General features: G+C 39.0%; 1 protein-coding gene across 1 annotated transcript in view; it reads left to right on the forward strand.

The window, feature by feature from the left end:
* Positions 1-1,284: 1,284 nt before the first annotated feature.
* ptprt (protein tyrosine phosphatase receptor type T) overlaps positions 1,285-27,984 on the forward strand; it is a 186,871-nt gene continuing 160,171 nt past the window's right edge. Inside the window, 2 exon segments of the mRNA XM_072451758.1 lie at positions 1,285-1,518; positions 27,489-27,614. Of these exon segments, the coding sequence (XP_072307859.1) occupies positions 1,431-1,518; positions 27,489-27,614 (214 nt within the window). The 5' untranslated portion in view covers positions 1,285-1,430.

Raw genomic sequence — 27,984 nt, forward strand, 5'->3', positions numbered from 1 at the left:
CATCATAAACAATATTTACATTTCGAACATGAATGCAAGTTAAATAAATAATTATGCAAATCAAAATATAGTAAACCAATGAAAAACACAATGAAAACGGTACAAATAGATGGAAATATGGAAGGAATTTTGATTACCTCTTTTTAAAGGATTTTAAAGGCCGTCTGTGGGATTTATTTTAAAGGACAGTGCAGTGAGGGGGGGTAAGATGGAGGAAGGACATGCAGCAAATTATCCAAAGTTGGATTCGAACTCACAACGCTGCATGTGGCAGAATGGCTAAATCAACTGCTTCCTCTGTGCTTCCTCTTCATCAGTTTCCTAAAAGTTGTATTTTGATTGATTCCTGCATGTTTGAGGTAATCCTGTGTTGTCCTGCAACTGAGGCTCGAAGTGCTCAGGAAATTCCTGTTACAACTACCCCCTATCCCCGCCCACATCCCTGTACCTAGGGATTAACTGAAAAATTTAAATCTGAGTGACACATGAAGAGCTTTCATTTGTCATGTAGCCACTTTTGTTTAATTTTTTTTTTTTTTTTTTTAATGTTTCAAATGCATAAAAAACACACGCACAAAAACACAAAACACAACATAAATTGAACAGAAAGCAAAAAAAAATGAATAAAAATCCTCAACTAACATTCAAGAACAAACTTATGGCATATTTACATTGAAATAAGTCCCCAAACCAGTCCAAAGTCTTTAAAATTTGTCCAAGTAGTCACTTCTCAAAAACAAAAAGACAACCCACTCCTTGGAAGGTAAATTATCACTATGAAGAGGCGGGGCTTATCATTGTTGAAGTTTTGAACAGGAAGTCAATGGGCCTGTTTCTATTACTAAGCTGTTTTAGATCAATATTGCGGTTTACAATGAACGACATATGAAATCACGATTGTCAGTTCAATACAAAGTAAATGGGAAGAAAGGATAAAACAACATCATATTACTCCTTTAACAGTTCACAAATCAGATAATAATCCGATTGTTGTAACCCACCACCACCGCAACACGAACACAACGTACACCTCCTTCCGTCCCGTGCTGCTTTTATTATGGTAACTCCTCTCTCGGAAGTCCCGACGAGCCGCAACTCCTTTGCCTTTACGCGCGCGCCCGCCGGCTCCTGCTCCTGCTCCGGCATGTCCGATCAGTCTGCCAGAGCGCGTCTGAGCGGCACACACTCCGCACGCACCGCACCGCGCGCCACCACGCACGCCACGCGCGACTCGACCCGCAAAAACTTCTCCCCCGCGTCACTTCGCGTCCATTTCTGACCCACCAATGCGAGGATTTTACGCGCTCCTCTTGGATTGCGAACGCGGACCGTGGATCAGTAATTGTAGTACTTTGTTGTCGGACCCATGCGGGAGTATTATGTCCGTCAGTGACGTTTGAACGGGACACGCTTCGGTTCTGACCCGCACCATGGACGCGTGGACTTACTCCGGCGCTTGGACTTCAGCTTTTATCTACTTTGCTCTGTTGGGATTTACGCACGGGCAGTTCTTTCCAGGTAAACGCGTTACTGTTGTGCCACTGTTCTGAGCTTGTCTGTCGGTATTTGTGGATTGTCAGTCTTTGGGAATTCGGATTAAGTTTTTATTCTTGGTGTCGAATCTGTTCCAAATAGAGAAAGAAATGTGTTTGGAAACGGACCGGACGCGTACAACAAGTGCGCGCGTGCCACTCTCCAGGAATCACAAAGCTTGTTCTAAATCATGCATACTACAGGTGTGGCTTTTGTTGCTTTTTTATTCTCAACAAAAGTCACTCTTGTCACCTCCGTTATTTCGGTTTGTTTTGGCACATTTTGTAGAAGTTCTGCTCCGTTACGCGCAGCGGCGGAGTTTCAATGGCGCGCTCTCCCTGAGCTGTCCCGCACGTCTTTTAGTTTCTGCCGCGTTTGTCAGTGTCAGAACATCTTATTGTTTTGCTATTATTTTGTAACGGCTTCGTAATTCTATCATTGAAGAATTGTATAAGAAATGGGATTATTTTTCAGTGCGTAAAGTTTTAATCGCAGTTCTTACGTGAACGCGCGCACAAAAACGTGAACCCATGTCAGGATATCGGTAATGCGTTGTGAATTAAATGAGTTTAGCCTTATATTTTATGGTGCACGGGTGTTTTGGCACTTGTTGCGCCGCTGTTTATTTTTCCACTCCAATCTCTGCGTTTAAATGGCAGAAAAAACACCTATTATTCTGTCCACGAATTACGCCGCAAAACCGTTTTACGCGCGTACGTTTTATTCATACCACTCAAATCAAACACTGAAATACAATCATGTTAGAGCACATTGTATATTATTCCATACATTTATTTGTGGGACTTCGTTATTGTCTGTAAACGCGTAACTTCCTATTGCCCCACAAGTTGGCCATCCGCGCTCAACTATTGGCGTGAAAAGACGTGGCGTTTGTCGTAAAGTTGGAACATTTTTCCAATCTGAACTGTCCTCCCCCTGGTTTCCCCAGCACCTTCTGTTTGGTATTCATGTCCCGTGTGTGAAGGCTGCAGAATGGGCTGCATTTAGGGGGAGAACTGGCTCCAAACTCCCCCACGCGCGCCTCTCCCGTTCTCCATCCGCGGCCGACGCAAACCCGACGCACCGCGCGCAAAGTTCTTTTATTCACTGCGCTGCAAACTTTCTCAGATATGCCATGGTTTTGATTGTAAGTGCATTGAACAAACGTTGTATATGCATCAGATTAAAAGTGTAATATCAATAAAAACATTAAGTTAACTTGCTCTTTATGCAGTCGTAACCGTGAAATTGTGCGGCTGGTGGACTTCGTGTGCGTAAAGCTCGCGTTTTGGTGATTTTTTTTTGCGTTTTCCCGTCTCTAGGGGGCGACATTGGCTGTTTACATGCACACGCGCACAAAAAAATCTGATTTCTGCACCGTTCAGATGATTTAAATAATAATCTGATGTGAGTAATCAGTGAGAGCGTGATCAGAGAGGAATCAGACTATCCGCATAATTTTGCTGTTTACACATCACTCCAAATATGTGATGGAAATATTTGAAGTGTGCATGTTACCGCAGACAGTGGTTATTTTTAAGTGCGCACCGAAAATCTGATCATGATCTGGTGTCTCGAGGTACCGCGTCATGTAAACAACGGAACAACGTGGGTAATCTGATTTCCTTACTGGTTTGTTTACACCTGTGCAGGTTTTGACAAGGAAAATGATGCTAAACATGCGGAAACTAAAGTGGAAAAGACAAAAATGAAACTATTCTCTTCAAACACATTAACATATAAATGTGACTATGTATTTTTGATGATCAGATTTTTGTTTTACATACAAAAACACACAAAATTTAGATGGAAATTCAGATTGGAATTTCTGATTATAGTTATCTGCTCTTTTCTGGTAAATGTACCCAACGACATAATATTCCAAGCACAAAGCGTAGGATGTGTTTCAAAATAAACTGTCCTTTTATTTGTTTTAAGCCATAGTCTGAATTCATAATACAATTTCCTTGCCTGATGTCCTTCAGGAGACATGTATTTATGAGTGTCCTTTGGTGTCTCCTTGCGTCCTCTGAGGGACAGGGCTGGGATCAGGTCAGTCTGAGATCACATTATGGAGCTCTTTATGTGATTTACATGACACACAAAAGGCAGGCGTCTCATTGGACAGAGGACGGAGGGAGGAAAATCAAATATATTACACTATATCCTGTCTGTATGCGCCTGGGATAAAGAATATGTGTAGTGGTCAAACGGATTTAATATTGACATTGTTGATAGTCAAAGACTTCTTCTTCTTCTTCTCTGATGAGACCTGATGTCCATCCATCTTGAAGTCAGTTGATGTTCAACATCAATTTTAGACGACATTCCTCTCATCTCTTTCAGTTGCTGGTTTCTTCTTTGTCTTTGTCTTCATCTTCTTCTTTGTCTTCTTTATCTTCATCTTCTTCTTCTTTTCCTTCTACTTCCTCTTCTTCTCATCTCTTTCAGTTGCTGGTGTCTTCTTTGTCGGACTTGAATCAATTTCATGACTAATGTTGATGATCAAATGACAAAAGTATATTGATTTGGGACCTCGAAAAAAAGTACTTTAACTATTCACTATTTCAACGCTTGTTTTTATTAAAACAAAATAATGATTGAATAATCTTTAAAGGAATAATAGAGGATTTTTTGCCAATTCTAGAACTCAAGCAACTGTTAGTCCTTTTTTTAAAAATGCGCATGCACACACTCACCACGCTCACCCCCCATCCTCCTGTTGTTTCCAAGAGTCCGCCTCCCATCAAACCTCATGTGGAAGCATGCAACAGCGTTGCTGCTACACATGCGTTTGTTTATTAGCGCAACAGATCGCATCTGCAGATTTTCGTCTCTTCTGAGCTTGATCTCAGACTTTCTGTCGTCATTTTGTACTGTACACTGAGGGAACTCGCTAAACACACACCGGCATATCAACCACGCATGCGCAGCCAGGGAAATGTGCTGCTATCCTGGAAACGAGGCTGCAGGTGTGCACTAGGACGCAGGACATAATTGACATGTGGGAGAACTTCTCGGCTGTCCACGCCACGAGGAAATGAGACTCAGATTCCATCCCAAAATTCCTCTATTATTCCTTTAAGTCATTTATCATTTTGAGGAATAAAGTCTGAATTTCTGCATTTAGTAAAAACATGTACAAAATGTAACAAAATAATTAATCCTTTTTATTGGTCATTTTAGTTCAATTTTGTCAACATATTGCTGCTATTTGGAGTGTAAGGATTGTATACGTGTATAATATAACTTAATAGTCTTAGAATGGCACTACAGCGCGCAAAAGTGTAAAGTAATGCAGATGAAATGTTTTATGGTAACAAAGGGTTAAATAATCGAGTGAATAAAACATGGTCAGAATGATCTTCAACAAACGGAAAGCCACAAAAAAAGCAGAAAGGGTTTTCCCTGCACAAATGCATAGAAGGTTCAACAATGTCGCATGGTCCAGTAGCGCTGCTTTTTGTTGTGATGATGCTCAAAGTGATGTTGCGTTGATGAGGGGAAGCAGACGTGAACCATTTCTGCGGTTTTAGACCCAGAAGTCAATGGACACACGTTTCAATCTGACCATAGCCCTTTTTTTGGTTATTGTTGTTTACAAAGAATGATATGTAAAATACCAATAAAAATAATCATAAACAAGTATTCTTTAAAGGGGACATATAATGTAAAATACATTTTCAGATGCTTTTAACCTGATTAGAACAATGTCTCCTCATCATTAGTGCACTCACAGTTGTATTCTGATAGATTCATGCATGTTTCATGTTTGAAATCTAAAAAAAATCCTGTTTTCACTTATCCCCGCCCACATCTCTGTACGTAGTTGCTTTGGAATTGTCTTGCTCTCTTTCAAAACCAAAGTCAGACCTGAAGCTAAAAAACAAAACAAAAAACATTTTATTATTGTGTTGAAAATTCCATTCTATTGCCTAAAAAGTTTTCAAAATCAATATTGAGCCTCAGTGATTCTACTTTGAATTATTTGTATTGTGACAACACTAATCGTACCATATCTAAGATCCGAACAGGACAAACAGAGGACATATTACTTCATGTTTTATCACTGATCAGTGCATTGTCTCTGAGGAAGGACAACAGTTTGAGATCGAGTCCTTTAGCGCGTCAGACGGAGAGGAAATATGATGATGGTAATTGTTTCTGTCTGTCACCTCCTGGCCCTGCCGCTTTAGTATTCTGTTAAGTGCTCTCGACCTCAGCGCTTATTCTATTGGCCTGACAGTGGGGAGAATATGTGCCTGTGAGTGTAAAGTGTGAAAGGGGCGCGTGTTTGTCGTCATGCCGGCGTCGTCTAATCATGAAATCTTCAATAATCAATCGTACGACAGTATGTTTGTTTGTTTGTTTATTGTGAATCCGAGCCACTGCAGCAACCTGTCAGTCTCCAGAAAATCTGTCAGTGAACAAAATTAAATGAAAAATAAAAGAAATGGGTGTGCAAACATAACAAAGTACAATATTAAACAAGAATAAACTAGGTAAAGTTGGACTTATTATCCGTATTTCGCTACCTCTTCAGGGGGGGAATAAGTTTAGCTGTGTCTAGTTTGATTGTTGATTGATATTTTATAGAATTGTTTTGTTCTAGTAAAGATTTACTTGGCAAGAGAAAACATTCCATGCTAATACTGAAACGTGTCAATCACGATATCAGGAAAGAAAGATACAACGGTCACATAAAAGTTAGCGTGATAAATAGGCCTATAAAACAAAACTAATATTAAAGTGCCTGGATGTCTCAAAACCTTCACTGTTTAATAACGTATAGCATTACATTCAGTTGGAGAACCTAAAGGAAAACAGTTTTCAGTAAGCGCCCCACAGTGAGTTTGTGTATGATTCAACTCTATTAAGTTAGTCAATTCTCAATGTAAAATTGGCATTTTCCGACAAAATCTGACCATTGCAATTTTTCTGGATGTAATTGAAAAATATTTTATTGATCACATATCTGTAAGAAAGAGCTGTTTGGAGCGGTTTATTAAGCTTTTAAATTAAAGCAAATTGTCTGTCTATTGGTGCCTCACCTCCACCTACTGTAAAAAAGCTGTGCATGTGCCACATAAAACATGCATATGAACACTATGTAAACGCTGATGTACCACAGTGTATGTTAGAGCAATACACTGTGGTACCCCAGGTTTAAGGGTCCTATATTCAATATTGGGAAGAATATATTAAGAATATTTTGAGAGCCAAGTACTGTATTCTGAACACTTAAAATCGTTTCAGTTTGAGTTATAGTTCAAACCCTAAATTGTGTGATCAAGTACTGGCACGCATTCCTTTGATGTAAGTAAAGTAACTGTATTCTGAAAATCACCAAATGAGAAGTAACAGTACAGGAATACAGTTGATAAAATGTTCAATTCTAAATATGTATGTTCGGTACATGTACTAGCACAATTCATACTAAAAGGAGTGCTTTACAAAGTGCTTCACAAAACAAGTAAAGCGATTTAATGGATTGAATTCACAATATAAACAAATAATATCATTTAAATTAAAAAATTAAAAAAAGAAGTAATAGAGAATTGAAGGGGTCCCAGGATTGACCCTTGTGTCATCCCACAGGTCAAGGCCATGTGGTCTGACACAATCTCAACAAAGTACTTGATGTCTTCTAGAAAGGACTTGAACTATTTAGTGCATTGCCAGTGATGGACAGTGTCAGGAGCAGCGCTCAGATCTAACAGGGCTAAAACAGAGACTTTCACCCTGCGTCAGTGTTCAGGCAGATGTCAAGATGTCATTTGTCACCTTTGTTGCCTTAGTGTTACCTTGTTATTTGCCATTACGGCCTATTACATTTTTTAAGACTTTCCTTTGTGCATTTAACGTGGAGTATCATTATTCATTTGTTGTAATTCATAAAACTGTTCTGTTTTTTTAAAGATAATACTCTAGCTTGCAGCCATTTTAGGCTGATACAGACTTCAGTACGTCAGCCTAGAGACGTCTTTACTGTCTACCAACGGCCACAATGATACACGTTATTATGCGGAAGAGTAAAATAGTAATCTTTTCAGCCTGCATAATCATGTCTATATCGCATTACACTGAGGTCACTTTAATAAAATATTTCCCCTGTGGACTGTAAGGCTCTTATTCGAGGTTAAAACATTAATTACATCGAATTGTTGCATGAAATGAATTAAACATATTGAGATTTATGTTAGATGATAAATTATGGAGTTATGAGCGATGCAGGGAAGCAGCTAGAAGGACATAAACCCAATCAGTGATGCGCCAGCGGCTAATGGGCCTGTTTTGAGTCTGGGAAGGCTGCGATTTCAGCTGCAGGCAGAAGAGTCTTTTTCGAATGAGGAACATTTGTGAGAGATAACGCTCATATCAGTGATATTATATGTGTAAAGCTTTTTCGGCGGTGGTAATTTCATAGTTGTACATCTGCGTCAAGAGATGGTTTGCTTTGTGGTACTGCTTCATATTTCTCTATTTTTGTGATTTCAAAGTGATGCTTTCAAGAGTTAAGGCATGGAAAAACGCCTCACAAACTGCTACATTCAGACTGTCAACACAACATGGTATTTTTCTTGAGCGTTGGCTACTCCTGCTGCAGCTAGTCGTTGGCACTGAGGCCTTCTGACCTGATTACACACACTGGATTTCAATGTGCTTTCTTCACAAAGCCTCCATTTGTTGCCTGTTGGATGTGTCACTTTTAGAAAAGAAATACAAAATACCCAGATAAAATTCCTATTATTTGCTGACTGTTCATTATGTGATGACTCAGACTTGTAAAACATCTGAATATTTATTTATGTGAAAGTCGTGTGCGGTCCCAGAAAATTGTGCAGTATGTCACCTTTTTACAGAAGATGGTTATGACATGTATTTAGTTATTCATTGAATATGCAGAAATGTGATATTCATTGTTTGATTGTGGATGAAAGGTGGGGAATATATCAACATTTAAATAAAATCGTGAATGATGGTGAAGATATGCAAAAATTGAATATCAAGTATTTTGTTTATGATTAAAATGAAAGTAAAAATAAAAGTCAATGAAAGTTATGTTTCAAAATAAGGTTACGAGGTGATATTTCTGCACTTTTGTGACAAATCTTTCAGACATATGTCTTATAATATACCGTAACTATATCTCCACTCACTTCCTTAAGTGCAGCATCATGGAGAGTGTGTCACTCCGGGTGTACACTGGTCCGGGCGTAGTTTAAATCAATGCTCCCTGTTACACTGACTGCCGAGCGCTGCGGTCACAGGTCCGGGAGCCGTGCGGGTCTGCGGAAAGAATACATAAGTCTATCTTTGCGGGAGTCTGCAGCTTCCCGGTCGTTAGATGTGCGCTCTCACACTAAACTACATGAATCTGCGTGCTGTTGTGAAAAACGACTGCAGTGGACCGGAGTTGGTGTAACAGGCAATCTGCAAGTGACCTGCATGGGTCCTGAACCGCACCAGCACTGGAGTCAGTGTACACCAAGCATCACTCAGAGAACTAAGGTTACAATGTAACCAGAAGCCAAGGTTAAAACATTACCTCAGCTGCTAACATAGGGCACTAACACAATAACTATAAAGCAGGATCATTCTGGTAATCTTTTTTCTAAAGGTGCAATTTTGTACATGAATAAAAACACAAAGTAACACTTTGATTATATTTGTTAGGGGAGTCCTAAACAATGGCAAAAACCCAACACACCATAAATATTGTTCCAAAGGCCTGTTTGACATTATTTATCTCCAGCCTATTCTGAACCCGTATGTTCTGTAGTCTGTTCTTCTCTTCCATGTATCATGCTTTATGTTTAGCCTGGTCTTGATAAATTCTTGTTCTCCTCTTAATTCATTCAGTGGTTGCACAGCCTGGACAACTAAGCCATTCATTCATTTAGCTCGCTGTAATGAGACAGGCTGATATTGATCCTCCTACCTGACCATTTTTGTCTGTCTTCAGTAGAAATGTATTTACAGAGATTACAGAGACCAGGCTTGTGCCATTAGGAACGGCAAGCACGTTTATTTGTGGAGCACAATTTGTACACAAAATGATTCAAAGTGCTTTAGAAAACAGGAAAACAATTCAGACAGATAAAAGCTATGCAACTGAACAATAAAACCAACTGGATATTCTAATTTAGACTTGTTAAGGTCGGTCTTTCCATCCTAAATCGTAACCATATTTAAAGTAATAGTTCACCGCCATTTCACGTGATCGCATGGTTCAACTTCAATTTTTATTTGTGTGTACAGCTGTTGGGTCATTGGGCAAGACACCTCGCCCATCTTGTCTGTAAGAATTAGAATTGATCACATTGCGGGGACTGAAATACTTTATGTATACTTGACTTTGAAGTAAATCCTTTGTAAGTAAATCCTTCAATACTCGATCAACAACATGGTTTAAAGTCAAGATGAATATAGTTAAGGCTAATGATTCACAATATTGGAAATTGTTACGCTATGCTCACTGGTCTCTCCAAACGAGCTGTAAAACAGCTGCAGTACATCCAGAACGCTGCTGCTCGGGTCCTGACCAGAACCAGGAAGTATGAGCACATTAGTCCTGTTCTCAGGTCTCTGCACTGGCTCCTGTGGCTCAGAGAAGAGACTTTAAAGCAGCTCTGCTTGTGTACAAGTCTCTCCATGGCCTAGCACCAAAGTACATCCCGGACATGTTAGTGTCATATGAACCATCTCTGAGGACCTCAGGGACCGGCCTCCTGCTGGTGCCCAGAGTCAGGACTAAACATGGACCGGCCTCCTGCTGGTGCCCAGAGTCAGGACTAAACATGGTCCGGCCTCCTGCTGGTGCCAGAGTCAGGACTAAACATGGACCGGCCTCCTGCTGGTGCCAGAGTCAGGACTAAACATGGACCGGCCTCCTGCCGGTGCCCAGAGCCAGGACTAAACATGGACGGCCTCCTGCTGGTGCCAGAGTCAGGACTAAACATGGACCGGTCTCCTGCTGGTGCCAGAGTCAGGACTAAACATGGACCGGCCTCCTGCTGGTGCCAGAGTCAGGACTAAACATGGACCGGCCTCCTGCTGGTGCCAGAGTCAGGACTAAACATGGACCGGCCTCCTGCTGGTGCCAGAGTCAGGACTAAACATGGACCGGCCTCCTGCCGGTGCCAGAGTCAGGACTAAACATGGACCCGCCTCCTGCTGGTGCCAGAGTCAGGACTAAACATGGACCGGCCTCCTGCTGGTGCCCAGAGTCAGGACTAAACATGGACCGGTCTCCTGCTGGTGCCAGAGTCAGGACTAAACATGGACCGGCCTCCTGCTGGTGCCAGAGTCAGGACTAAACATGGACCGGCCTCCTGCTGGTGCCAGAGTCAGGACTAAACATGGACCGGCCTCCTGCTTGTGCCCTGAGTCAGGACTAAACATGGACCGGCCTCCTGCTGGTGCCAGAGTCAGGACTAAACATGGACCGGCCTCCTGCTGGTGCCAGAGTCAGGACTAAACATGGACCGGCCTCCTGCTGGTGCCAGAGTCAGGACTAAACATGGACCGGCCTCCTGCTGGTGCCAGAGTCAGGACTAAACATGGACCGGCCTCCTGCCGGTGCCCAGAGTCAGGACTAAACATGGACCGGCCTCCTGCTGGTGCCAGAGTCAGGACTAAACATGGACCGGTCTCCTGCTGGTGCCAGAGTCAGGACTAAACATGGACCGGCCTCCTGCTGGTGCCAGAGTCAGGACTAAACATGGACCGGCCTCCTGCTGGTGCCAGAGTCAGGACTAAACATGGACCGGCCTCCTGCTGGTGCCAGAGTCAGGACTAAACATGGACCGGCCTCCTGCTGGTGCCCAGAGTCAGGACTAAACATGGACCGACCTCCTGCTGGTGCCCAGAGTCAGGACTAAACATGGACCGGCCTCCTGCTGGTGCCAGAGTCAGGACTAAACATGGACCGGCCTCCTGCTGGTGCCAGAGTCAGGACTAAACATGGACCGGCCTCCTGCTGGTGCCCAGAGTCAGGACTAAACATGGACCGGCCTCCTGCTGGTGCCAGAGTCAGGACTAAACATGGACCGGCCTCCTGCTGGTGCCAGAGTCAGGACTAAACATGGACCGGCCTCCTGCTGGTGCCAGAGTCAGGACCAAACATGGACCGGCCTCCTGCTGGTGCCAGAGTCAGGACTAAACATGGGGAATCTGCGTTTCAGTTTTATGCAGCTAAAATCTGGAACAGTCTTCTGAAGATGTGAGACAGACTTCTACTCTGACAATGTTCGAATCTAAGCTAAAAACAGTTTTGTTTAGCTGCGCATATGACTGAAAGGATTTTTCTTTGCACTCTTCTCTTTTATGTCTTAAATCGTTTTGTGATTTCATTAGTTTAGACAATCAGTTGGACTGATTTAAAAGGGAGTTGGACTCCGAAAACACGCTGGACGTGTAAAAGTACGTACAATCAGACTTTTTCCTGCTGTGTGAAGCACTTTGAATTGCCTTGTGTATGAAATGTGCTCTACAAATACACTTCCCTTGCCTATGTGCTGCTAAATACTAAATACTAAGTGATATTATTGCCAATGTTTCAATATCAATAGTTTTGCGATATACTGTGCGTCGCTTGTTAAATGAGCGTTTGTGCGACAGTGATTGTTTTTGTTGGACTATTGTATTTTATATTGAAAAAGTCAAAACCATAACTCACATAAGGAAAATAATGTGTAGTGTGCGGATATTTAGATTTGCCTGTTGTGGAAATACTTTGGTAAATCGTACTTTGTTTATGAGCTGGTTTCCGATATTGGATGGGCAGATGTGGTGGTCGATGCTTATGTGTGAGTTATGAATCATGAATAGTTATGACTGTACGTTATTGTCGTCTGTTCGGATATAATGCTTCTTAAATCAGACACAGCTCCATGTGGAATAGACTCCAAAAGAGAACGCAATCAGCAAGAAACAAAGACTTCTGAATCAATTTAGGGCTCTACATTTTTACTAAAGCTAAACTTGACAAGAACTAGACAGTACAGATGTCAAGATTATTCAGTTAATTGAGAATTGTGATTATTCAGGTCATGATATAATGGTAAGAACTGAACAATAGATAGAATAGAAGTAGAATTAAATGTTTTTAATTCAATCTATAACTAAAAACTATATCTAAACTTTTTTATTTGGCTGTTTTTGTCACACTAACTTAATTTTGTCATCCAGAAAGTTAAATTTGTAAAGCTGAATGGATTAAAGAAAACTGAGTATTTCACTGTTATGTACGTATGTATGTATGTATGTATGTATGAAAATAAATAAAAATAAACAGCAGTTTTTAGAGCACACAAGCATCAAATACAGGACAATACAATATTATTCAAACACGCATGAATCAGTCAGAATACAACGTGTAAGTTTATGATGAGGAAACACCTTTATAACTGGTTTATAGTCCATTTTTCATGATCCGTCCCCTTTAGATAAAGTATATTTCTGACCTTGTCCAGTGGCAAACACAGGTGTCCAGTGTCTCGCATTGTGTTTTTCCTCTGGTTAAACACATATAACATGTGCTGGGTGAATAATTGTGACTGTGAGCCTAAAGGGCCTGAGTACTCACCAGCACTGCAGCACTGGGCAAGGTCATCCTCTTTCCCCAGAAACATCACATCCATTCTCTTCACCTCCAGGACTTAATGCAGGTCTGAAACAACACGGCTTTACTTTAGAGACTGGATTTACCTCTGCTCTGGTCGGACTCTTGCTAAATGAGTCCATACTTTATTACAGTGGATTAATAACAGGGGCTGAAATCACTAGAACTGCCCTGGGCCGTAGTGTGTTGTTCTGCCAGTGATGTATGTGTATGTGTGTGGAGGTGAGTGGCAGCTGTAATTGGAGCCTCGCCGGGTTCAGAAAAACAGTGAATACAACTCTGGTAGAATACAAATATCTGCGGTTTGGAGAAAGAATACAAAACCTGAGGAGTTGAAGGTGTTGCACTAAGGTTTTACTGTATATGAATGATATTTAGTAAGGGTTTAAGAAAGTATACTTTAACTTAACCGTGAGCTTCTGGAAAAATGTTCCATTTGAACGTAGACATAAGTGGTGTGCCGCGACGTAAAATTTAACAACAGTTTGCTGTATTTATACCTGTTACAAATATAAATTATAGTTTTACACCAATCAAGTAGCTGTCTGTGGAGAAAAGTTGAAACATCTGTTGAAAATTGTCGACAGGAAGTGACATCATAAAAGACAGAAACACTTTTTTGACCTTTTAAACATTCACTCAGTAACAAAGAAAGGTGCACTCAAATGTTTTTACTTGTCACATAAAAAAAAAGTATGAAATTAGATCAACTTTGGCACAGTGGTTGCTGGGTAATTTCCCAGCGTGATGTCATCAATTACAAACAGGAAGTGAAATTATAAACCTAATGAGCAATTCTGGGATAAAATGTGTATATTTTTGGACAAAACGTAATATGTATTTATGTTTACTGCATTTTAGTTCAACGAGTGGTACAACCTGTCATATGCACTTTAATAAACTTACACTCTTATTTTGGAATTACATGTTTTTATGGTGATATTAAGCATCATTGTGTTGTATTAGTTTTTGCAACATTAGAGGATGAATTGTGTTTTTATTGGTGACAATGTAAATTAACTGTTTTATGTTTATTTGACAATTCCATATAGAACAAATCATTGGGACAAACAGACAAACAAACAAACAAACAAACAAACAAACACCTTATCTGTCAAAAAAGAACAGATTGATCAAATTATTTCACTATAACACATTGGATAATAATAATTACACAGCACTTTTCAAGATACTCAAACTCCTTGCATTATTCACTTTTGGGTTTCAATATTTCTCTCTGAGCTTATTTTGCCATCTATGCTGTGTTTTTGATGATCAGGTTTCTTTTGTGCAGGTAAACACACATCAGAAATCAGATCTAATTATTCTATGTTTGCTGTTTATTTCAATGTACCGGGATGACAAAAATATTATGCTCAAAATATGTAATTTTACCTCATCTTTTCATTTTTAGATCGGTGGCATTCATTTATCATCAATTACAACCTTTTATACTCCACACAAACTCGAGACAACCGCAATTATTTCGATCTACGTAAATACCAAAGCTCTCATATGTCAGCTGCCGTTACGGTCGAGACTCAAAACTACAATTTAAAGTTCAGACGGGCCACGCCCCACTCCTTTTGTTTGTAAAAGTCAATTTTCCATCACAATCACATATCTGTCCGACAATCTCCCGCGTTTGTTTAATTGGACCAGAGTTCAGCGCGGAAGACAATAGTTAGCTTAGCGCGGTTGCCTAAAGGTTAGCATTAGCATTTAGATGAGTGTGAATAGAAAAGAGATGGGGGGAAACGCAGTAATTATGGCTGTGAGTGGTTCTGGACATGTGATAATGAATCTCCGCACACACACGTCCTGTTCCGTGTTTACCTGCTGAGTTCACCTGCTCATTACGTTGTGAAGGGCCTGTTTAGCGCTATTATAAATGCTTTATGTAATATAATGATTTATGTTCTCAAAATGTGTGTCGGGTTGTATTGAGTTCAACAAAAACAGCATTAATATCATAGGTTTATTGATTCTAATGATGAAACCAGCGATAGGCTATGGCTTTACTAAATTGGCGTCATTTAGGGAATTTGCGTGTATGCTACCCGTTAGCTTGACTGTATATTCGTTATCTAAATAGCCAGAAATGGTTAAACATTGTATCTGTCAGTTGTAGTCTCTGTGTGTCAGCCATTGAAGTTAAGTGGAGTTTGCTAAGAAAGTTTCATTATATTTATTTTTAGCTAAAGACGCTAAAAACACATTCAATATTACAGTTTTAAAAAATGGCTTCGATGTCTTTCTGCACTGATCTGTTTGCTTAGGATTATTGTTGGGCTCATATTTAACTTCAAATAAAAGAGTTAAAGACAATGACAGCATATTAAATGTTCTCATTCTGACAAATATCGATACACAAATAAATCATAAACACAACAACGTTTTGGCCTGTCCAGACCAGTTTTAGAATGACCTTGAGCTTGAGCAGAACTAGTACACAAAGTTCTAGTATTTTCTGTTGAAATTGTCCATCCATGGTTATAAACTTTATGAGCATTCGAATCATCATTGTGGTCGAAATCGGTATTGAGAACCCAGTTTTTTCCTTAGTGTAAAAAGATATATACAATTAACCATTCAATATGACATGCCTTTATCATTTCTTTAACATGATATGCTTTTTTGTTTGAGCTATTTTGATTGAGCCATCTTAAATGAACCAACATGCACCCTGACATAGTGCAATCTGTACGTTTAAGTCTTTGTTTTTATGCTTGAAAAGTGATTGTGCAGTGATTGTGCAGTGGGCCCGCACACAGACACATGCACCTGGGTCTACTCTTCTCTTTGTGGAGCTCTGGAGCAGGTGCAGGGCTCTTCACACCTCACTGCTTCAGCTGCACAAAAACATGTCATTATAAAAGCAATGGCATGTGCCTTTTTTATCTTTCCCCCCTCACATGTGAAACGCTGCTTTTGTCTGCCAAAGATGTATTCACGATGTAATGATAAAATTGGTGTTTTGTTTGTTTTTGTGTTTTTACAGGGCATTGTTGAATGTTAAATGCAGATATAATTGAGTGTTCGGCAGGTGCATGAGTTGTAGAATGAGGTAAAATGTAGCGCGTGAAATTTAGTTTGACTTTTAGGTTGCATTCACGCTTGTCATTATTTGGTCCTAAATTGAGCCCATTTGAGTCCTGATCTTGACTTGGTTTGGTCTTGTTCTGGTGCTTTTTAGTCCTGATCTAGCCCTAGTTTAGTCCTCATGTTGATGTGTTGAATGTGCTTGATCACAACTACATTTTTTAACAATAATATCTTAGGTCAAGATTTAGTGTCAGCACTCCATCTACAGGCAGCAAATGGAATATACATGGGAAATTAAACAAAATCCATCGTTCCCCGGCTGTATTAGGGAATGTGATTTGATGACAGAGATTCTCAGAACATTTCGTTAATTTATGGACTTGAAAACAGCCCAGGAGACCAGGAGACAGAGTGCTTTGTGAAGATTTGAAGGAGATAACCTTGTAAACAGGATTAATGAAACAAGTGTGATGAAGCTAATACTGCTCCATGTTTCTTTTTGATGAAGAAACAATGTTATAACAGTTAAAGGCTCAAAAGGGTAATTTTGGCATTATCCTTGATATGTTAAAACATAGGCCATTTGTTGCAGACACACAGGGTAAAGTCCCAACAATTTAAAACGCAATAATTATAATACATTGGTTGAGATGCGTGTAAAGAATGGCTGCATTCAATAAATAGTGTAACGTTGAAGTGAAATAAGAGGTTTAGTTTAAAAAAAGACTTGAAACAGAATAGCCTTCATTTAGAAAACATGTTCACTGAGCCAAAGCACGTCGTTAGCATGTTAGCATGCTTGGGTGCTAAGTAGCTAATGACTGTAAAAACAGCTGCTGCGGCGGGGCCCATGTTTGTAAGGAGCCCTGGGGCATGAAGGTTTAATGAGGCTTATAAAGAGCTTACACACCTACACACACATTTAAATAGATGTAGATGCAAAGCAAAGGGTCTTCTTCTTTGCATTAGAAGTGATGTTATTTATTTCGCTAATTGGTAAACATTTTAAATGCTGTCAGATTATTCTTCATACAGAGTTATGGAATAAAGTGAGCTTTTAAAGCCGTTCAAGCAAAACAAGTCTGTGTTTCTAAAGGAGCTTGAGGCTTTGGAGTCTTTTCCTAATGAAAAAACAGCTTTTGAATCATGCTTTCACCGCTGTACTTAAAACACTGTCCCTTCATCTGTTTTTAGGCAGACTTTTACCACTGTATGTCTATGTTTCTCTATTTCTGGAGTTATCCGATTATTAAAATGTCATGTTAACAATTAAATGATGTGAGTAATCTGAAGATGCCAAAAAGGTTAAACTAATCTGGAAGAGACAAAAATAAAAAAGAGACCTTTAAATATTGAGTTATTTTACAATTAACTGTTCTTCTCCTTCTAACTACACACCATCAATCTAAATATTGGGTTATGTGATTAGTCTAGTTATCTGAACTTCTTATCTGCAAACGTTGAACATTATTTGTTGTTTATTGACAGAGTAGACAATGAACTTTGTGTCAGTTTTTTGTTTCATGTGGATATGTCCAGTAATTACAGAGATATGAACCATAAACCAGGTCAACAAATCTGCAATCCGACAGTTAAACAGCATTTCCACAGTGGAATTCTGACCTGTTTCTATCTCAATTTTAAACTAAGTGGACATATTAAGCATTCTTGTGGCTTTGATTGGCTTTTAAACACTTGTTGTCAGCAGTGGTAATGGACAATGAAAAAAATTAAATACACAAAGCCCTTAGACAATGTGACTGCTATTCTTAATAAAGCCATGTTTTGTGAACAAAATCTGACCGCATGAGGAGTCCTGTGATGGTTTATGCACTCAATACCTGCGCAGTCCGTGTTTTTCACTTTGACGCAACAATCCAGTGAAAAATGAAGGTTACTGAGTTATTTGTGACGCTCAGAGAAGAGAATCTCCTAAACTGCGATTCATTCTCAGTAGAAATGGACTCAAAGACAATTTGCTGAACAATATAGATTATAGACAACAGAAAATCGTCTCCAAATACCGTATTTTCCGGACTATAAGTCATAGTTTTGGCTGGGGTGCGACTTATACTTATATTTATACTTATATACCTATACTCCAGAGCGACTTATATATGATGTTATTTGTTATTTTCACACTTGCAACCGCATTTCATACTCCAGTAACTTATATATGTTTTTTTCTTCTCTATTATGCATTTTTTTCTTCTCTATTATGCATTTTTTTGGCTGGTGCGACTACTACGGTGTGACTTAGAGTCCGGAAAATACAGTAGACAGAAATATACTTCATCCACGTTCCCAGGTCTAGAAAACAAACCAGACAAAGGAAGAGACCTGAAAGACAAGGTGGTGAGTATCAAAATAAACAGCAACTAGACAGGTTGATTTATAGAGCTGGATGTGACATAAACAGGTTCAATAAAACAAACACATTACGGTACCACCCTAGCTATGTTTCTGATCAGAGGACACCCATATACCACAGTCAAAATGTGTCTTTTAATTGTCAAATGTCAGTACAACTTTCATCTCTGACAAAAGCCTTCCACGTTGAACGACACATCTTCTCTCCTTACTGTGTTTCGGACTATTTCAAACCCAGGCAAGGTTAATGGTGTCAAACTCTGCCTCCTCTGTCTCCTGCGCAGCCCCAAACAGTGAGGAGCTGTCAGCAGAGGCCTGTGTACTGGGCTGTGTCAGCTCTGTTACGCCTCACTGCACTGGTCAGACCAGCTGTCAATCACCCTGGTCCCTCCCGCATTACAAGAGGGCAGCGGACAAACTGAACAAAAGTGCTTGGAAAGTGATGGAAATAACTCGACCCTGCACATATGTTTCTTGCTAATGTGATATCGTCTGTATGGGAATAAATCCTGCAAATTTATTTATGCAGAGTTAGAATGGCCAATTTTCTGGTTAATTGACAGCTGTTCTCTAAAACCCATGTCGCCTATGTGTTCTGGGTTAAGTGTCCTTTACAGCTTGCATCTTAAGTAACATTTTAATTGGTTACTTAATGGTCAGGGGGTAAGAATAGTCATTAGGCTTGTCTATCTTTTAACGAGGTGTTGTTCAAAAGTATGGCATTCAAATTAATCTCGCATAAAAGGATTTCAAATTATGTACATAACCTTCAAGCACGCCTTCTACTGGCAGTAGAAGGAAAAGCAAGCCATTAAGCAACGTGCCCTGACATGCTAATATAGTCACGTAGTTGTAATGAACATGATTTGAGGCAGAAATGCTCAGAGCGAGCCTGGTGATTGTTATGGAATTGTAAATAGCACAGGAGTGGAGATAATGTGCGTATGACATATGTTGGTGTCTTGTTCTGAGTTGTATGTACATTGTTCCAAAGAAAAACAAAGGGGTGATTTAAAAGGAGCCACAAATCAACAGCACAGGAAGATTCTAGTATTGATATCACAAATCAGAACATTTTGAAACAGTGTTTTTAGATTGCTCCACATGGATCAGAGATAGAGGACCTTGTAAACATGATTAATGAGAGTGAATGAAGCTAAATAGAACTCCAGGTATGTTTTTGATGAGGAATCAATGTTAGAACAAAACGACTTAGCATAATATGTGTAATTTAATGCAGTACTGTAGAACTTTCAAGATAAAGCATAAATCTCTCCTTGGAATTAAACATGTGCAGACCCTTCTCCAGAAAAGTTCGATTTCGTAACATGTTACTTGTTTGTAACATGTACTTTGCTTTTGCTTTCACAACATCACGAGTTTAAATGGCCCCATGTGGTTTAAAAGCTGTAGTTTTGGAGCTTGCTCAGTTCTCAAAGTCAGCTCTGTCCCTGGAGATCACTGTATACACTGTATACACTGTGTACAGGCCAATTACTGCTCAGAGCGGGGATGCTCTCAGAATTGTGTATGAGTTCACAAGTAGTTTGAAGTAGGGAAAATTTAAATTACGGTACTAGTTAAGTTCTCGCCACTCAAACGAGAATTTTTGGTTTTGTTTTGTATTTTTGCGTATACTAAAAAATGCATCAAACCCTACAGGATCTTGATGAAGCGTACAGAAGGTATTCAGGAAGAAGAATATAAGAACAACACAATTTTGACAACTTTGATTTTGTTGTTCGGAAGGAGCAGCATTTTAGGTTGTTTTTTTTAACCCTACAAGTTCAAAACATAAGGCTGTGCTTTGAATATAGCTCTTAGTCTCACTGAAAAGCAGAAGACTATACAAATACAGTGTTTCTCATACAATAAACACTCCACAATGACATAAATTCCCTCTGATCGCCACAATTCACTCTCTCACAGTGTCACGCCCAAACCCTCAGACCTTCTGGTTGGTGGGCATCATCTCTAACCACTAAGCCACTGTCGCTCCAACGCAGTGCACAGTGTTTGGATGAAAGGAAAATGCTACAAATAGGACACATCAAAGTCTGTGCGAGTGTAGTGATTTTGGGGTGGGACTTGAAAGAGAGGGTGCTGAACTCTGAGTGACGGGTCATGAAGGTGTAGAAGAGAGAGCACAGAAGAGGAGACGGGCAGAGGCCGCGGTGATCAAAGACGACCCAGGAAATAGGATCGAAATTGGCGGAGGAATGTTCACTTTATCAACCAGCTTTTCATTGCACAGGCCTGCTCCGGTCATTGGCTACGGCTGGCATCTGCTGCAACATCTGCCAGTGAGGACTCAAACAGGACAAAACCAGGACTAATCTAGAGCTAAACTGGGACTAAACCACGTCCAAGCCAGTCCAGAGTATTTAAAGTAGAACTACCGTATTTTCCGGACTATAAGTCGCACCGAAGTATAAGTCGCACCAGCCAAAAAATGCATAATAGAGAAGAAAAAAACATAAATAAGGCAAACTGGAGTATAAAATGCGGTTATAAGTGTGAAAATGATATCACATATAAGTCGCTCCGGAGTATAAGTATAAGTCGCTCCCCGGCCAACACTATTAAAAAAGGTGCGACTTTTAGTCCAGAAAATACGGTACACAGATTTTTGCATGTTTGACGCATTTAAATTAGATTAGTCTTAGATCACCAAATACATTTTAATATTAGTCAAAGACAACACAAGGAAACAAAAAAATCCTTTTTTATAATCAAGGGAAAACAAACCTACATGGCCCTGTGTGAGAAAGTAATTGCCCCCTAACCCTAATAACAGGTTGGGCCGTCCTTAGCAGCAACGACTGCAATCAAGCGTTCGCGATAACTTGCAATGAGTCTAATACAGCGCTGTGGAGGAAGTTTGATTCACTCATCCTGTAATTCAGCCAGATTGGAGGGTTTTTGAGCACTAACCACCTTTTTAGTCAAGATGTTACTTAGTTAGCAACACCAGGTTGCAGAAAAGTGCTGTCCCAATTCTCGTTGACCTCTCCTGCCCGGTCCTGAGCGCCCTTCCGCCCCTGTCCGCCCCTGTTTGTCAAAAAGTGTTTGTAAACTTTCATATAAATACTGTATATCCTTTTATTATTGAATATTCCTGCACTAAATTGATTTGTGGTGGGAAAGCATTCAGACAGACATATAGGGTCATAGACAACGCCTAAATCAATAATGCAAATTTGTTAGTATTAATTCTCATGTTGGTCTTGTTTCACATAATGGCAAAGGTCATGGCGGCACTGCTCAGTCAATACAAGTGTGTATTGAGTGTGTATTGTGGTGGGAAGACGGTCTCTGGAGATACAGTTAAGTTTGTTGTCAAAGTTTTAGTTTGTGTTTGTCTCTGCATTGTGGCACATAAAGTTAACTGACCTTTTCAAAATGTCATGGATAATGCAAATGAGCGTTTGTGTTTTTAGACTAAAACCTATATAGATTGCTTGCCCCGTATTTTTCAGAAATAAACAATCATTACAGTTTTTCAAGACGTTAACGTTTCTTATCGATTCTGTTTGGTTAAACTTTCACACTTTCTTAGTTTATTTTACTTTTTTTGCATTTCTGCTTTGGTGTTGAATTTGTTTAGTTTTACTGCAAAATTGATGATGTAACATATCAATATGCAATTATGAATATATGAATACATGTTTAAATTAACAATAGTGTACCAATTTTTTTTAATAATTAATAATTAATTAATGATATTTACATGTTCATGTTTCTTACATTTTTGATGAATTGTTTATCCAATACAAACATAATATTAAAAAAAATAATCTATGCACTATTTTTAATGTACTATACTGACATAGAAAAGTTGACACAATATTTATTTAAAGCCAATATATTTCTTACTTTTTTGATTAATTGTTCATCCAAAACAAACAAAATATATATAAAACAATAATATATGTACTATTTTTAATGTGCTATACTGACATAGAAAAGTTGACACAATTCAGTTATTTAAAGCCAATCTATTTATTTATCTATCCCTCTATCCCTCTGTCTCTTGCTCTTCAGTTCTGTCTTTTATTTGTGTAGTTGCATCGCATTAAATAAACATCACCATTAAAACGCTGATACACAATGAAAAGATAAACCCATCAGTGCCACTTGGACACACTTTGCCTGCATCTGCGCCTCTCTCTCTTATTATCTGTGTGAACTGGAGTGGCAGTAACAACATTTAGTCATTTAAGCACACTCTTTACCTCTGGCCCTGAGCTCTGAGTGGGTCCGTGCACCGGGACGGGGGGCCGCACCACATATGTTTAACGGGGATGTTTAGCGACGGGGCCCTTTTCTCTGACAGTCGATCTGATAGGAGCTAATAGGAGATAAACTGGGCAAGTACGTTTACATAAGCGTTGAGTCAGAGCACCCACACATACAGTAAGTTAGTCACTTCAAATTCTCCGGACGCTTCACGTGGAAAAAAACAAGTAGGTAAAGAGCAAAATGCTGCATAGTTACATATTTTTTACCGGCTCGTGTCTAAAAGTGGGCGATGAAGAAAAACGAACAGCTCGATTGGTATTTTTTATATATTTTTTTACAATTATAAGGCAATTTATCAGAAATGCGTTATGAAGTACTTCAAAGTGACAGTAAAATGAACAGCTAAAGTGTAGAAATATCGCTTTTGTTGTATTATTGATGATTTATTGGCTATTCTTATTTTGTGTAGCTCCAAAACAGCATTTGCGAAGAAGATTGACTATATCAGTCAACAAATGGGCACTTCTAGTTTTTGGTAGTAAAATTTCAGTGAAAAGAAGTAGATGGTGTTGAAGATGTGCAAGTTTTAATATTGAGTATAAAGGTGTTGCTGAAAAAAAAAACATGATACAAACCTAAAATATAAAATAAAAACATTGTCCTTCCACGTTTGGCTAGTACTTAAACCCCAAGACACATTTTAACACACTATATTAAATAGTCATAACTTCACTTTGTGGTCTGTGGTCCAGTCTAAAGAAAACAGCATTGGCCACTGAGGCATTGAAACAGCAAACAGAAATTAATTAAGAACCATTTTAATTTGATGTTGATTAATTCATCAAACTAAGTGGCAGCGCCTAATTGGAAAATAAAGTTTGCCAATGAACATGTCCTAGTTTTAATTTGGATTGTCAGGTTATTAATGCAGTCGGTATTGTGTGGATTCTTTTGACTAATCAGATTGATCTGAGTGACCTACAGCATGAACAGATGTAGAACACAGTGTTGCTCTGGTGTGTAGATTTACAATAAACATGGATATGGTGTTCAGATATTTTACGTTATAAAAAAAGGCAATGTACTATGCGAATGGAGTTAAATTGAATTTTACTGGTATTCACAATGTTTACCTTGAGTTGAGTACTTTTTCCCATTCAAAATATATTCAATTTTTTTTCCTTTTTAATTACTTAATGTCTCATCATTTTGAAACTCAAGGCTTTTAAAATGTGCTGTTCCTTTAATAAATAATATAAATGTAAATGTGCACTATATGTAACCTTTCTGTTGAGGAGTGTATCACCTACTTGTCTCTATTGCAAATGTTCCACAGTATGGCATAAAACAAAAAAAAATTCAATTAAAGGGTTTTGAGTAACACTTTATAATAAATCTGCCTTAATTAGCCTTAATAAAGCATTAGCAAAGACTTAATTGATAATGAACAAATAGTACTAAACTTAAATGTGGTCAAAAACAATTTGATTATCATGAATAAAGTCTTTGTTCATGTTTTATTAAGGCTAATAAAAGTGAAATGCTGATGTCTTGCTCAAAAATATCTCTTTAGAGTGTGCTCGCCTCTCCACAGATCTGACCTGTAACTTGGCCTGTTGGCTTCTTCTGCTTGTTTGCATGAAGCTAGATACTGTATGTTTAATGCAATACTGTGGGACATTCCAATCATAGTAAGAAAATATCCACAAAGATGATCAAATGACAAATCCTACTCTAGAAATGTTACGCAGTGCTCCTTTAAAAGATCCAGATTAATTCACCTGTTTTAAGGTATTTCTCACAGTTTTGGCTTGAAATATGAAAGAAAATGTGTGTCAAAATGAGACTAAAGCTATTAAAACAACACAAGTCTTCCAAACCTGCCAACATGGAAGTGTTATTATTATTTTGTAAATTGGAATGTTCCACAGTATGGCATTTAACGTACAATATCTATCTAATTCATTCAATTACAGTTGTTTCTGCAGATTAAATCATGGCTTCCTACTGAGACGCTTGTCTTATTGTCATGGAGCTAGACACGTTTAATGCCATACTGTGGGATATTCCATGAGACTCGCAGGCAGCTGACCATCCACCAGAAAACAAGTAAAAAAAACAATCGGAACATACTAAGTGCAACATCTAAACGAATCAGAACTGCTCAAACCGACATGAATATTCTCAATTCAGGACGATTTAACATTTGCTATTCTTTTGAAGCGAGGATCAGAGGGTTTTATTTGTGGGTCTGTGTCGGTCCAAAGTCCTGGTTTAGTTTCAGAATGAGTCCAGCCCCCCCATCCTCCCCTCTCCTCGTTTCATCTCCTCCACACAAACACAATTACACACAATGTACATGTAATCAGGCTGTGAACTACATACAACATGCGCTCGTATTATCTGTGTGAAAACATGAACCAGAATCCTACATCTGATTGCGGACATGTTTGCGATACTGTGATATACACCATTAAATATTCAACAGTTAAATATTCATACGGAGACTGCAGTTCACCCGCAAAGAGAGCACATGTCAACAACAACTGCCTCAAATAAATAAGATCTCATGTCTGGGATTAGTAGTCAGTGGGTACATTTACGTGGCTAGTGAAAACAAATGACTAGAGTCATCAGATAAACCAATAATTAGATCCGTTTTTTTGGTGTGTGTTTATAGGCACGAGAGAAATATGATTATGAAAAACACAAGATGACATTATTTGAGTAACTGAACATTCAATCTTTTTCATTCTTGTCTTTGCCACGTTAGTTTGCCTTTTTTTGCATCATTTTCCTTGTCAAAACCTACAATCAGAAATAAATCTGATTACTCACATCAGATATAACTATTTACAGAACATTTTAATAATTAGGTAACTCAAAAAATCTGATATTGACATGATTTCTGTGTGCATATATTCAATGTACAAGGGTTCTCCAAAAATGGCATGATCGCCACACAGCAAGAAGGTTCCAGGTTGCAGTTCCTCCTTTTGTATATTTATGATGCTAAAGTTTATGGCTGTGTTTTATCTTTTGTTCTGATGTTGTGATTGACGCAAATTCTGCATTAGCATGGAATGTTGTCTCCTGCTAAGCCGATCTTAAATAAATGCAAATCGATCCAAAGGAAATGATGTGTGTGATCAAAGTAGTACGTTAAAGCATTCAAAGTCTGCAAAAAAATGTTAGTCAATGTCCAGTCAAAAAGACATACTTCCTTGTGCAGTCAATTCGTACACACATACTTTTCACACACCCTTAAAGCGCCTAACTTTTTTCTTCTTCTTGAAAATAGTCACATTTAGTTTTTCCCTCTGTAAAGTATATCGTAAAAGCAGCACATAACATTTTTACACATAAACTTGAAAGAAAAAGCCGTGTTCGTGCATGTTCTTTGGGAGACAATCTCATTGGCTGTCCCTTGGTGGTCCACCCTGCTTCACGTTTCTGTCTAAAAAAGCGGTTCTAAAGCTGTGCAAGTGGCAAGAAAAAATCCTACATGCGACCCCCAGTGCTGTGTGAAAAAGTCTGTGAAAGCCAGGAACAAGTTAGTTGGATTATTTCATGGTTTGAAAATCAGATACTACAGCTTTAAGAGCGCCGCTGCCCAAAACGTGTCGCTGTTACTGAAAGAAAGGCGTGCAAATTAACTTCAATACGACCAAATTCGTCTCAACACACCACAAAATCTAAGACAGAACTTATTACAAATTGCTCTCCATCTGCCTCTCTGTTCCTTCTAATGAAAAGAAATGTCTTGTTTTTGCCTCCAGCCTCGCGCGTTCTCTTTGTGAATAGATTTAAATGCACAAAGTCTTCATTCACCCAGCGCTGGCGTTAACACACATGAAGAACAGCGGAGTGAAGAGCGCGCGCTGACAGCCGCATTACGCACTTCAGGACACATTTAACTGCAGTGTGTCAAACATATGTGCAATTATGAGTGCGCGAGTGTATCCTGGGGCGAGCAGTGAAGGCTAATGTAGCGGAAAATGAGAGCTGAAATAACCAGGAAGTGAGCGTGCCCAATCGGGATGGCGCGAAATGGCGGCGGTGTCTCTTTTTTACGTTTGTCTCACGAATCAAGCGAAGGGATGCAGTAAACTTGTGTGTGTGGTCGTTTAATTGGGAACATTAACTTATGCATTTCATTCATTGGTATTTGAATAATGATTGATGTGCTAAAAAGGAGGAGGAATGAAGCCAAATACTTCAACCTTAAATCAAAGAACTACTAAAGAACGAGTATGAGTGAGTTTGGGGATCCAGCTGTGGAAGAATCTGGGAAATTGACACAATTTACCATGTCAAAAACTAAATATCCAGAAAAATAAATGTTGATTGTGCAGTTAGTTAGCTAGTGAACTAATACATGGTCATTGTTGTATGTTATCAATATACCTATAATATAAGTGGTATTTTACAGGTATTACTACTAAATGCATTATTATATTATCAAGTCATTATTTAATATCAAGAAAACTACATAGATATACATAGAGTGTTGGTACTGTAATTGTATATTCATAAAAGCAACCACATAAGAGTTCATGAACTGGAGGTGGGATTAAAATATCTGCTTTTGAAATCATATTGAGGTTTACGTTTTAAGATTATTCTTCTCTGGAGAGGAAAGTTCTAACGTGTCTTCATGTTTTTGTGGCAGGAGGCTGTACCTTTGAGGAGTCCTACAGCAGCTGTGGCTACAGCGTGTCTCTCGGCACAAATGGATTTACCTGGGAACAAGTCAACTCATGGGAGAAGACCACCATGGACCCCGCCCTGCCCACAGGTACCGCTCACTTTATAACCACTGCAGGGATGCACAATCACAAAAGGATTATTATTGTAATGTTCCCTGACGCAATATTCATTTAGCATAGAATAACCTTGCAGATAAAGCAACGTTTTTTTACTGTATTACGTATAGAGTGTGACTTTGGCGATAGATATGTTTATGTAATGTATTTATTAAAAAAATGTTTACTACTCCAAACCATATTTCATAGTATTTTGGCCCATGGATGATATAAGGGAGAAGTAATCCATATTTTTTAGCAAACCCATTGGTCAAAAAAAATCTTCGCCCAAGAAAGATGAAAAGAAACCTTAGGACCCCCCAAAAATCAACGGGGCCCCCACTAAAATTGAAACGGCCCTGC

This window comes from Eucyclogobius newberryi, unplaced genomic scaffold (genome assembly GCF_026437365.1).
Source record: "Eucyclogobius newberryi isolate DKJ021-1_F unplaced genomic scaffold, fEucNew1.0.hap1 SCAF_19, whole genome shotgun sequence".
Classification (NCBI taxonomy): domain Eukaryota; kingdom Metazoa; phylum Chordata; class Actinopteri; order Gobiiformes; family Gobiidae; genus Eucyclogobius; species Eucyclogobius newberryi.